Below are 13,787 nucleotides of genomic sequence, written 5' to 3'. Positions count from 1 at the left end.
ATCTCGACTTTGAACTCGAGATCTTGACTTTAAACTCGAGATCTTGACTTCAAACTCGAGATCTCGAGTTTGAACTCGAGATCTCGAGTTTGAAGTCAAGATCTCGAGTTTGATTTTTTTTTTTTTTTTTTACCCAAAAATTTTTTTTCCTCCATGTCCCTTTAGGGGCTCCGTAGGTTTTTGGCTTAAGTGATCAGTGACAAGATCATTTTTATGTGACTCTATAATTGTTTTGTTTTTATGAAAATACGGCATAACAACATTGATAAATAGATAGATGGATAGATTTATTTTTATTTAATTGTATAGTTGCAGCAGCAAAAGCTAAACAAAAAGAAGCTGCATGCTGAAAGTGTATGGCACAACATAGTACAATGCAAATTAAAAATAAATGGGCTCTGAGCTCGGAGAACATATTGAGAATAAAACATGGAGCGGGACAGGGTGGACCTACTCAGATGGAAAATGATCAACAGATTCTCTCTCCCTCTTTTTTTTTACCCCAAACAGAGCGGTTCAAATAAGTCTGAAATTAATGCTGCAGGAAGTGAGGAGAACAATGAGCAAACTATTTGCATGTGTTTTGGTAGTGTTCCAAATAGATGAACTTTCGAACTGAAGTCTTTCTACTCATAAATAATTCTCTGGGGATATCCTTGCAAATGACGCCCAACAGACTGCATTAGTGGGAGTATTCCCTTTAGACATTAGACGTTTCACACTTACTGAATATGCTCTTGGTTACGGCGGGGAAATGAATGTAGCTTTGGACATTGTCTTAGCAACCACGTACCTTCCACAGTAGAATGCACAATTAGATTAAAGGAAGTATGTGGAGCGGGAAAATGTAGTTAGAAACTAATGCAAACATTAAGAAAGTGGCTCCTTCTCATTAGAAATAGTGTCTCAGACCCATTTAGAAAATAACAATGTAAATGGTGTGGCTGGATGCTACTCTATATTCTAAACCTCACCCTTTTTATGTCTGTTTAAGATTTAGTCCTCCTTTTTTGCTGCTCACTTTTGAACCTGCATTTTCCATTTCATTTTTGCAAAGTGATATGAGTAAATCAAAAGAAAAACAATCAGTTGAGAAAAAAACAACAAGTAAAGTATCAGGCCTAAATGATAACGGAAGCACACATCATCAGTTGTATTGTCAACTCACATAAACTGTGTAGAAATCAAAGCAGTAACCAAAACAAACTTTGGAATTCTACATTTAACAGGTGTGCAAGATCGGATGAACGCTTACATGTACGTAACCGGCAAATTGTGGTCCAAAAAAAAACTTTTCAGTTCAATTGGGCCTGTTCCATTTTCCACCAAAATGCTCAAACAATTACAAGGGTCTTTAGGTCAGTGTGCCAAGAACTTATACATTCCTTTATATAAAGGGGTAATACGACACTATGAAACAGTAACACGAAAAAACACATCAAAAGAGGATGGTTGAACCAAAGCTTTATTCTTTCCAGAGCAGGTGTATTAATCCAAGCAGCGATTGGCTTGGACAGCCTGCTTTCTTGTGTCTTTGTTTATCCCCTTCCATTAAAGCTGTTTTGTTAGCCCAAGAAACAGTAATCCCAGGGAAGCCAGTTTTGGCATGCGCATGTAGACGACTATTGAAACTGGGCCAACAACTCACTTTGCACAAAGGTTATGCAAATTTCCTAATATTATTTTGAAAAACTGCTAATGGTGACTGTGATGAGTCGACAACTGTGCATTCTTGTATGTCATTATTTTCAAAATTGCGGCTGGTGCGCTTGCTTGCAGTTATAGGGATTAGCTTCTGAATTAAGAGGAAAAATTATGCTGCTCACTATATTCTTTTCTTTGTCTCATCAGAAATAAATGATCTTCTTATTTGGAGTTTACTGAATTCTGACCAGTTTCTCTTTTTTTTATTTGGTTCTGTTTGGGTTTTGATTTTGAGACGGAAAAACCTTTGAGCAAACAGTTGTTTACTTATGCATTCAGGAGACATGAGGCTACATTAGCATTCATTTGGAGGTGTGTGTGTTTGTGTGTGTGTGTGTGTGTATGTATGTGTGTGTGTCCGCCTAATGCATGCAAGTAAAACATTTTCTCCATTTGGCTCCATTTTGCACTGGTTCCCAAGAGAAATAACAGGCTCTTTAGTTGCTCAATGCTCCTTTTTGTTCACCAGATTATTCCCAGCTATCATGTCCGTCTGCTTCGTTGGTGCTATTGAGATAGAAAACAGAGAAGACATTAGGACAACCAAAATTGTGTGTTCAAATGTTTCTTTTTCTTCATAAGAAAGTAATGGTAATATGATGGAGTGTCAGTTAAGTGCTTTTAAAGCACTTTATTATAATTACTCCCAGCAAAATGAACCCTTTTGGTTGACAACCATCATTTTTCAAAAGTACTGTTTTCAAAGCAGTTACTCAGAGCTTTTTATAGGGACTGAGACGCTCAAATTTGGAATAAAGAGTGGGTGTGTGGGGTCAGAGAGGAGTTTGGCTGGCTTTAAGATGGATCTATCTCCGACAGCTCTACTTTAGCAGCTTGCTGCCCGTAAATAAAAATGTTTTCTCAAAATAGAAATTGCCCAAAGCTTGTAAAATAAACATGGTGACTGAACGAGAAACTGCAAGATTTAGAAGAAGAGTTTGATATTTGCATGTACAGCCTGAGATGTACGTTATTTTATCCTCTATCACAAATCCATTTTCTGCATGTGTCAACTGAAGGACACCGAACCGTTTCTCATTTATAATGGCCGTTTCCCCACAGATAAGCTCTGTAGTTGTTTTTTTTCATACATCCTGGTAATGCATGCAATCCTGGCTGGCTCGTGCTTTTGGCTCAACAACCAGTTTCTTGTCACATGAGACGCCGTGTTTTTCTCTCTCACAAATGGGATGTGCTTAAGCGGTGAGTGGTGTATTGTGTGTGTGTGTGTGTGTGTGTGTGTGTGTGTGTGTGTGTGTGTGTGTGTGTGTGTGTGTGTGTGTGTGTGTGTGTGTGTGTGTGCATTCAACAAATGACAAAGAGAGTGTACAGGATCTGTGTGCTTCCTTGTGCAGGTGCAGGCTGATGATTTTCTCATTATTTTCAAGTTAGTAAATTTTGACTTATTTTGACTTTCCTTTTTCTTGTGTTTTCATCTAAATAAATAAAAAAGTTAGTTTTGTGACTGATGGGTACATGCAAGAACAATCCTACGGAGGGACAGAAAACTTGTAAATATTATGGACATGGAGACAAAGCAGCACTCTCTTGTACACATTTTCCAATACAGCTCCCTTGAGCTGCCAACATCTTAATTGCATGTATTGTTTCACAACAACAGTACAAAGCTATTGTCTTGACAAAAGAAATACCAGTTTTCAGGACTCCAATTTCCTTAAGCACTGTTTTTTAATCCTATTTGACTAAAATCCTACTTTTACATGATTGTGTTCCTTCCATTTGGACTTGGTTGAGGCAGTTCCAAAGCATTTGGAAAACGTTTGAGGGTGTTAAGGTCACTATTAACAGCTGAATAGCGATAACACGGAGACCTGCAGCTAAACAGGTAAAACAGGTGGAGAAACCATCCAATCAGAAGGCTGTATGGTGGAGAGCAGGGATTCAAGGAGGAGCTCCCTGTTAAGGCAGAGCTCCAGCAGCCAGTACCCTGACAATTGCCACAACATTTGGATATAGGATCTGCATTCAGGTAATATCAATATAAACTTAACTTGTTGTCCTACAACGGTGCTATTTCACCTCTTGTAAAAATGTGTCTGCAAGCTCACAGTTATAATCAATTGAGCAAACCTACTTCATATTCCAATATATTCCTAATCTAAAGACAGTATATATAGTGTCTGTGTGTTGTTATCTCAGTCATATTGACCGTTTTCTGTCCATGATTTAATCTCAAACAGGAACCAAGATGTTCAAACAAAGCCGAAGTCGTCCGAGGTCGGCTTATATCCTCAGCTGCCCGCCACGGTTGTCTGTTTTCTTGTTGTGCACTGCAACTCTCTTGGGCTCAGGTAAGGGAACAGACACACACCGGTAAACACGCTACAGGTCCACCCACTGCGCCCTGGTTTATCTACTGCTCCACTGTGTTTGTATGACATGGTCTTTAAGCATCTTTGTCGAAAATTATCTTCTGAGACTTTTGTGTCTCCTCTCGGCTGAACACTGCTGAGTTCTGAGCCTCAGTAGTGGCTGGCATCCCCCCTCCATGTGTTACCATGGCGCTCACTGGCTTTCCCATCAGGCTTTGAGATTATGTCTCCAGATAGCTGTTCACTCCCTGATGTTCCGGGGATTTGAACTGGTGTATTTTTTTTTCTATTTCTTTCTTCGGGGTGGCTCTCTCTGAATAGACTTAGCTGCAGATCTCAAATACACAGCTAGTTTGAAAATGAGTATTTCTGGAAAGTTATCCTCATGTACGATGTATTAAGACATTCCTTTTTTTTACTTGTTAATTAACTTAAAACATTTAACAGTTTGAATAGGAGGAATAGACACACATACTGTCTATAGTAAATGTCTCTATAGTTCAAATTGAATCAAGTAAATTGGATTCCATTGTACATTGCAATGACGCTACATTTGTGGAGCTTTAAAGCTCCCATATTATACACTTTTCGGTTCTATTATACACCATATTATATGGTCTTAGTGGTCCCTAATACGTTTTTCTTTAATTGTTTGCTGAAAAAAACTTTCAGATAATTTATTGTACTATGCTGATGTTCAGCTAATCTCACAATGGCCTATTTTTTTAAAAGAGCTGCAGCTCCCCTCGTAAATATACAATCTTTGAGCTCCCCCCCACCCCCTATCCGGAAGCGAAGCCAGATACGCCTCGCCCTCTGTCTGTCAGGGCCGTGGACCAATAAGAAATAGGGGTGTGGGCTGCACAGTTGAAGCTTCTGGCTTTCCAGTTTTTGAGGTCAGAAACGAGGATAATTCTGACTGGAGTATATCGGGGGGGAAGAGGTGGGGGTTTTAGAAAGGGGGAGAGTGAGAAAAGGAGAGATTGTTATTTTTTTAAATATTTCGGCAGTCTCTAGGCACACCGTGGACCCATGGATATGTTAGAACACATTTAAAAAGTGCATTTAGCATAATATGGGACCTTTAACATATTGTGTCTGTGATTAATTTATATACCTATCAGTAAAGTAATATCCATCCTTGACCTCTGATTCAAATATTTATGGAGTTCTATGGAGTCTTTGTGCCGTATGCTGTCTTTTGAGTCCTCAATATTGTGACTACTGTATAAAATTAATTTGAAATAAATTGACTTTCGGAGTCATGGTTATATAACTGCGTGGAAACTATTATGAGTGGTTCTTTTGTTGCTTTCTTTGCCAGAACTGCCTTGAGAAAATAATCTGAATCTATTTCAAAGGTGGCCACCAAAGAATGTGCAATAAAGCTCTGCTAAATGAAAAGGTAGGGTCACACAAAGTTAGCCCAACTCAATTATCACCACTGAACGTGTGTTGGTGTGTTCACCTGCAGAGCCGGAGCATCGCCGGAGGATCAGGGCCGCGCCTGAAGTAGCGTCATTAACATGTTGCATAGTGTGCCTTTAAGAAAGACCTTCTATGTGTTACTTACCACTTTTCTTGTCGGAATTTTCTTCAGAGTTGAAATGTACGCGAGGGATGCATGTGACGTCAGCGGGTCCGCAGACCATCCAGAAGGCCGAGGGCGACAGTGTGACCTTGGGCTGCAGTTACACACCGAGCCCTCTTGACACCGGAGAACTTGACATCGAATGGTCTGTGGTCAGTCCAGATACCACACAGAAAGATCAGATGGTAAAGGAGCAGAATGACAATGTTAGAAAATATACTGCACATGTAGAAATACAGTGATAGTTAAATTGTGATAAAACAGTGTTGAATTGATGTCAATGTTATTTTCCAAGGTTGGAAAATATAACTGGATTCACTCGCGATCAACATGTCCTGAGTCCGTTGATCTCAGAAAAATTTCCAAGAACATTTTATTTGTGAGAAAAAAAAGGCACATTTACTGTTTTCATAATACATCTTAAAGCTGTATCTTTCCTGTATTGTTGTGTTTTCAGTTGACCCGCTGTGCACAGACTAAAACAACACTGTATAGCTTATGCACGCAAATACGTGGAATACTTAATTAGATGCGTACCAATTTTAATGCTGTTTCCAGGTTTTCCTTAGCCGTTTCATATTTTTGGTTGATTAGAATTCAGAACACAATTAGGTCATGAAACGGTTAGAAACCATTATACAATATAACCCTCCTGACATCTGACAAAAGACAGGAACAGCATTTGTAAAACATCTAATCCATTCCAATTTCATGTCTCCTTTCAAATTCCTCTCATCCTGATGTGATCAGAAATGAGTCCAAGAGACAAAAATGCTTTTTAATTTCACAGGAATTACTTGTTTATTCTATTTGCCATTTATTTGAAAAAGAGTCATTATAGTGTTAAGGCCTTGAAATGATGTGTATTTCCATCATCTCTGCAGCAGCCACTTGATCACCGACAACTGACCATCTCAGCTGCTATAGAATATTTTTTTTTCAATTTCATTTATCTAAATTAATCTAATTATGTATCCACTTCAAACTTAAACCTGCCTTTATGAAGGTGTTGCCACTAGGGACCAGATGATCCTACAACAAATTACAAGCACCCAGACCTGACATTATCACACTCTGAATAGTTTGCCTAGAGGTTAGCAAACAATCTCCTATTTACACAGCCAAGCAGACATGGAAACAAGTCTATTCTCCCTACAAGACAAATATTAACTTTAATGTTCTTTTGGAGCAGTTTCCATGAAAAGAGAAACATATTTGGTTACGCTAAATCCGTAAGCTAAACAAGCTCTGTGGAGCTACAGGGTTGGTGGTAATTATTGGTTGTTGTGTCACTGGGAGTTACTCCTTTAGCATTGTATTCAGCTATTCAATTTAACATTAATGGGGAAAAAAATGTTGTATTCACATTCGATCACATCAATTAAACGTGTCATTCTGATTGGTTGAATCTTTTTCCCCCCCCATCAGCTCCTGTCCTATAGCAGCGGCACTAAATACTTCCATGGTGACGACACTCTTGCTAAAGGGCTGAGCTTTGCTGCTCGTGACCCCTCAATGGGCGACGCTTCACTCTCGATCGCCCTGCTGTCACCTGCTCACAGTGCTACCTACCAGTGTAAAGTGAAGAAATCACCTGGAGTGGACATGGGCAAGATGTCACTGGTGGTACTGGGTAAGATGGAGCATCGGGTCACATCCTGGGGTTAAACCATGTCACCTGAAGAGAAATACATTATGTATGTCCTCCATTACCATTGACAACGATGGTCGTGTTTGGTTTTAAGGATAAGGCAGAGACAAATATTCACTTTTTGACATTTTGTCTGTTTTACAAAAAAAGTTAAATTTCCTTCTTGTCCCTTGTCATTATGCATTAAACATGCAATTTGTCACCAATCAAATGTGTGACCACATTCACACAATGATGTCCTATTCTGAATCCAGTAGAGGCAAGGATGGAGAGAGTACTGGAATATTTGACTAAAGTCAAAGTGAATTTACTTGTGTTAGAGGATATAACTATTAAATAAAAGAACCCCTCAAGGCGACAACATATAATGCACTAGTATGTCCGTGTATAAAGACTATCTGAGCAGCATTAGGCCATTCCTGAGTGTACACGTCACCACATGGACCATATCCAAACCCATCGTCTCTATAGACAGCCATTTGCAGCATTTGTATATAACTTACTGCCACATTGCTCAGTGTACCCCTATCACATTTAGCCAGAAAAGAGGGAAATCTAACAAAACATGACCAACAATACATAAAAAGAGCTATGGACACCAAGCAGAAGGCAATATTTAGCAACATACAGTAGATCAAATCACATGCCACTGCCTGCAATGCATCACCAAGGCAGAAGACACAGAGATGTAAATACCATATAAACTGAGCTGCAGAAACAGATCACAAAAATACACATGAAAGGAAAAAAGGGCAGCCTACACACACTGAACTGCTTAGTCGGAAAAAAATGCACACTTTGCTGCATTGCTAGGCAACACAGTGGTTGTTGTTGTTCTCCTCTGGTTACTAAATGATATCCATCACTGGGTTTGCTATAATACTCTGGAGCTACTGTATGTGGCCTTCAGACACACAACAGCTTCTCTGTATCAGCTGCTGATTTGGTTCCTTTCTTTTGTTCCATTCTCACACAGTTTAGCGGGACTTTTCGTTCAACTTTTTTTCTAAACTGTCAATCAATGCAATAAATACAGTCCAATACAAAAAAGGGCACAAAAAAGACACATTGTCACAGTTACAAACATAATGCAAGCGCTGATTAATGGTTTGTGGAGGTCAGTTTTCTTAAAGGTCACTGGGTTGTCAGTGAGAACTAACATAATGGCTTTCTCATTACTAGTATTAAAAGGCTATTACCAGCGAGGTATTTTATGTAAAAGAATAATTGCTACTTAAATTCAGATCAAATCGCATTGGCTTTACCCTTTGCTACTCTGCAAATTAAAGGATTATGTTTTGGTCTAGTTTTTTACCTCTGATGATCATGAATCACATGTAACAAGATGCAAACGAGACCATCAGCGGAAAAACAATGCTATTTTTATCTAGTTACTATTAATGCATTTGCATGGGTCCGATTTTCCGAAAACCCAGAGATAGCTCTGTTCCCAATTTTGACCACTGGGATTAAAATAATTAGCTGAAGGAAATTGGCTTTGGCTAAGTCTCTGTCGAATTGGTGCAAAATGAGCAGTTAATGTGGCACTGAGAAAAAAAGAGTTAAAGTTCATTTGAAATGGCACTTGATTTAAAGCCATTAGTCAGTATAGTCAGTCCTTAAATTTGCCAGAAGGGTAGAGTTATTTTCCTTGATTCTGGTCCAACTCATTTTATCTGAAGAGAGTTAGAAGTTTCTGGGGGGGAGGGGAGAGAGGAGGTCCCCTCATTGCCAGATTAATTTGTATTCTGGTTTTTGTGTAATGACTTCTTAAAACAATGTTTATTTGTAATAATATTTTTAAAAGTGTCTTCATAACACTTTCCTGAAGTTAATCAGTTGCTGCAATTAGGTAAACAATAAATTCCTGTGGACAATTGCTGCAACTTCCTATTGTCCTTCAAAACAGGACAATGCTTCACATTCCTGCTTTGTCACCGTTAACTCATACAACACACATTGATGTTTACATTTGTATAGTATAATGTGTGAGGATATGTTTTTTTCCCTACATTGAGTTCAAAAACAAGACATTAAAAGTGTGGTAGTGTAACTCTTCCGTATGGTGTGTACCTTGGTCCTCAAAGCAAGGATTGAAATGGATCCTCCCAATTCATCTTTGTTGGGGGGAGTAATCGGATGGAAATGGCAGGTTGAAATGATCTGTTTGTCGTGTGTTTTCAGCCAGGCCGTCTGTGCCTAAATGCTGGGCGGAGGGAGGGGAGTTGGTCGGCGCAGCTGTGTCTCTGCACTGCAAGTCTGCGGAAGGTTCCACTCCCTTAAAGTACATGTGGAGGAGAGAGAGCGCGGGCACCATCCCCACTGCAGCCACACAGAGTAAGTGTGACCTCTGCTGATGTCACTATGGTACTACACATCAAAGAGTGAGGGATGGAGAATGTGTTTGTGTGTGTGTGTGTATTCCTAATTGTTTTCTTACCTTTAGTACCTCTAGAAAGGGTGGTCCCTTCAAATGATGATCAATTCACTGGTCCTCATTTGACATGTAAACAAGTATATATATATATATGTGTGTGTGTGTGTGTGTGTGTGTGTGTGTGTGTGTGTGTGTGAGTGTGTGTGTGTGTGTGTGTGTGTGTAGGTGTGTGTGTGTGTGTGTGTGTGTGTGTGTGTGTGTGTGTGTGTGTGTGTGTGTGTGTGTGTGTGTGTGTGTGTGTGTGTGCGTGTGTGTGTGTGTGTGTGACACAGGCTGAGGCATGTGAGTATTCATTTTGAGTGAGCAGAACTCCAGGTTAAAGCATGATGATGGAGTAAGATTGCAGCACAACACTCACTGTATTGTAACAGTTTACATTCCACCTACTTTGAGCAACTCTGGTGAATAATTAGCTCATCATTTGCATTTTCTCTCCAACTTCTGTCCGTTCTTTATAACAAGAAACATTTCCCGAAATGTTCTCGGCCTTGTTTACTGTACAGTGCATTGATCAGTGAGCTCTCACAAACAGAAACACAACACATTCTGGCTGTGAGCAGATATAATGGGTGATTTTTGAAAATCTACATATATTTTTAAATGAGCATTTGCAAAAACACAAACTAAGAAACAAATGAGCCTTACATAAGTGTTACCAGAAAAACATTGCTTGCAAAGAAACCCCTGGGCATCTTTGTCCAACATATCCTCATCCGGTCTGTACAGCACTCATCACATGTACACTGCATGTGTTAATCCGTTTGTGTGTGGGTGTTTTGCGTGTGTTCTCTCAGACAGTGTGACAGGGGAACTGAAAATCAGCAACCACTCGCGGAGCTTTGCAGGAGTCTACCTTTGTGAGGTGAACAATGCTGTTGGAGCCCAGCTCTGCAGGATGAGCCTTAAAGCGAACCGGCGTAAGGCAAATGCACCCTCAAACAGAATGTTCTCGTCCTCACATACATCATGCATGACGCACGCACACATGGCATCATGAAAGACCCAGATTTCATCCTCTTAACTCTCCACTCTTTGTAGCTGTGCCACAATCTCCCCGGTGCTCCACTTCTCACTAACACGGTTTTAACCATGGCACTCTGAAAAAAAACATCCATTTTTCAATCTCTTATTATGTTGTCTATTTATGTCAGGAGAAGGATAAGGATAAAAATGTATTCAATCACAGCAGACACAACCAATGACTTCCTCTTGTTGATGTGTTGAGTCACGCAGGAGTAATGGGGAAATAATAATGTTGCATTGTACAGTATGTCAATGGACTCTTATTAGCTGTATAAAGTGTAAATGAAACCAGATAAAACAAAGTAGCAGAACACTGAGTGGACTCTGAACAAGATAGAGATACTGGATCTGTCTCACTGGAAATGCATTTGGTGGCTGTACTGTAAGTGCACCCTTAAGGAGTACAGTCAATGATTCAGCATACCATGATGGGATAAATCATCTCTGGATTTGGACTGCAACAAGCCCTCTCGGTTATGTGGATCCATAAAAAGAGTTTGTCTTTGCGTGCTGCATGATCTGTGGAGCAAAATCATCGCGTTACATCTTGCTGAGTCCATTACTCCCAGTCCTATAGTGCTCAGATTTTTGGCTTTAGGCAGAGAATTATTCATTTTCATTTCGAGAGCAGCTTGCTGTCCTCGACCAGACGTTCCACCCCCTTAGGCTCGCAACCCCAACCCCAAACGAGGGGTTTGGCAAATGATATAGCGATAGATCAAGGTTGCTACACAATATTCAATTTGATACTTGTTACTTATTTTCTCTGCCATTAGATTCAGATTAGATTAGGATGTTTATTTTTGTGATATATTGGATAACTCAATATTAAAGATGCACTGTAATACGCCTTAGCTTGGAATAGCGACATCCTGGGAAATATGCGTATTTGCTTTGTTGCTAAACGTTAGCAACATGACAATAAATAGTCCTGTTATGAACCTAAAGTATTGTGGTAATCTAACAGTTGGTTGGCAACCAGCAGAGACGTGAGGAAGCTACTGCATCTAGCCAAAACAAGTGTTGGGTACATAACTGTAAAATAATAACGGGAAGTTTTATTTACACTTTGTGAAGAAAAAAAAACTACGAGATAGGATAAATTAATTTGTGCAGCTTTAAAGGTGCTAGTTGGCAAATGGACATAGCCAAGCTAAGTGTTTTCACTTTCTCCAGTCTTTGTGCTAAACTTAGCTATAGGCTGCTGGCAACAGCTTAATATAGAGCATATAAACAAAATGTGGCATTGATTATCGTATCTCTCAGCAAGACATCAAATAAACATTGTTCCCAAAAGGTTGCACTATGCCTTTGAAATAAGGCTGTTTATCTTGACATGAAATGTTGACATTTTAGAAACACCTGATCCAGTGACAATACAATCTGTATTGAGGTGACCTGAGAAGACATTCATTGATTCTAAAGGGTCTAAAGCCCAAAACAATACATAAAAATGCAGGCACCACAACAATACACTAGTGAGAACAATACACTATGGTGGATTTTTTTCACACTTTGTTCTTTTCTGCAACATACCTTATGAGAGAATGAACATGTTTTTGTTGATTTTGACTTTACAGCTCCAAACCGAGCAGCTGTGATAGTGGGCACCGTCGTGGGTTCTGTGCTCCTGGTCTTCATCCTGCTAGTCCTCATTGGGCTTCTTTACTGGAAGTTGTGCAACACACATTCCTACGAGAAGGAGTTCTCCAACGACATCAGGTACTGTATAACACTGCAGAGACAGCAAGGCAAAAGGTCAAAGGTGGTGGCAGGCAGCTCGACATTTGGATAACTGAGCTGTTCCAAAGGCGGGGAACAAATCACACTGTCTGACATGTTTCTTCCACTGTATAGTGTTCAATTAGCACCATAAAAAAGTCCCATGAGCGAGAAACTTCTGCCTTTGTTAGTGTTGAAAAGTACTGTCAGCTCAAGGGTATATCTGTTAAAGGATATGAACTTTTTGGGTAAAACTTTGCGTGCAGTTCTTAACATAGTATGTATAAGTTGGGTAATAATAAGATGTTCTTGGCTTCCACTCGCAATATGTAAGAAAAGGCAAGTGAGAACAGACATGAAAAAACAAGACATCGACTAGCAAACTTTGAATTGTATAGCAGCAATTAAAAATGTGCATCATGCAGTGAAAAAAAACACATCAAAGCCATTCAGATAAGAATAGCAACTAAATCCCCAACTTAAATTATACAAAAAAAACATGAAATACAATTAAAAAACAGACATAGCAAACTAACACCAACAAGTCTCTAGATATCCCAGGTAGGGTTTGACAAAGAAGGCAAGGTAAGGTTGAATTAATTCCTCCATAATCATCTAGTCTACCACATACCAGCCTTACATTGTGCAGAACAACTTGATAAAATCCTCTCAAAAGGTTCTCCAAGGTTTTGTTTGGCAAGTGCAGGCACCAACTGATTTTTCTACAGGTACAGTATATTGATGCATAAATCAACTGCTGACATTATAAATAACATCCGTTCCACTCTATGCTTTTAAGTGAACGCCTGGATGGGATTCATTAAAAGTTACCCGCTCTTTCTTCTTGCTACTCTTATCTGTCTTTCTTTACAGTTGAAAACATGAGAGACACTCTTGTGGCAACAAACACCCGTGGGGGTTCTTATCTTAGACGTGTAGCTGTACTTGTAAAGTTTACTATACCATGCGAAAGTGACATTGAGCATGTGTTTTTATTACTTATTTCAGTTTTTGTAAAGAAATTCATAATTTAATATAATTGATGATTTGTGAGCTTAGAGGGTTCTAATAATGTTTTTCTTTCTTCTAACAAGGCTGTTTACCACTGTTTCCAGAGTTTGTGCTAAGTTATCCAGCTGCTGATATTAGCTTATGTTTGAAGAAAATATATGTTTCATCTATGCCCTACCCCAGAGAGCAGAAGAGTGCATTTCCTGCAAACGTCAAACTATTCCTTTGAGAGGTTCATTGATCTTGTTGCAGCAAACAAATACTTCTTTTCAAATGCTGCTGCTACCACAAATACATGTTTCCATATTTAGTTCA

At 39.3% G+C, this 13,787-nt stretch overlaps 1 protein-coding gene across 1 annotated transcript in view; it reads left to right on the top strand.

The window, feature by feature from the left end:
• Window positions 1–5,657: 5,657 nt before the first annotated feature.
• The window catches only part of vsig8a (V-set and immunoglobulin domain containing 8a), a gene marked incomplete at both ends in the record, with an annotated part of 13,853 nt that continues 5,723 nt past the window's right edge, over window positions 5,658–13,787 (top strand). The window contains 5 exons of the mRNA XM_080047125.1: window positions 5,658–5,813; window positions 7,057–7,261; window positions 9,464–9,616; window positions 10,511–10,633; window positions 12,320–12,461. Of these exons, the coding sequence (XP_079903251.1) occupies window positions 5,658–5,813; window positions 7,057–7,261; window positions 9,464–9,616; window positions 10,511–10,633; window positions 12,320–12,461 (779 nt within the window). The remainder of the gene's footprint in view (window positions 5,814–7,056; window positions 7,262–9,463; window positions 9,617–10,510; window positions 10,634–12,319; window positions 12,462–13,787) is intronic.

Source organism: Ammodytes marinus, assembly GCF_949987685.1.
Source record: "Ammodytes marinus genome assembly, chromosome: 18".
Taxonomy (NCBI): domain Eukaryota; kingdom Metazoa; phylum Chordata; class Actinopteri; order Uranoscopiformes; family Ammodytidae; genus Ammodytes; species Ammodytes marinus.
The sequence above is the reverse complement of the archived record's forward strand: the minus strand, read 5'-3'. Positions and strand labels throughout refer to the sequence as shown.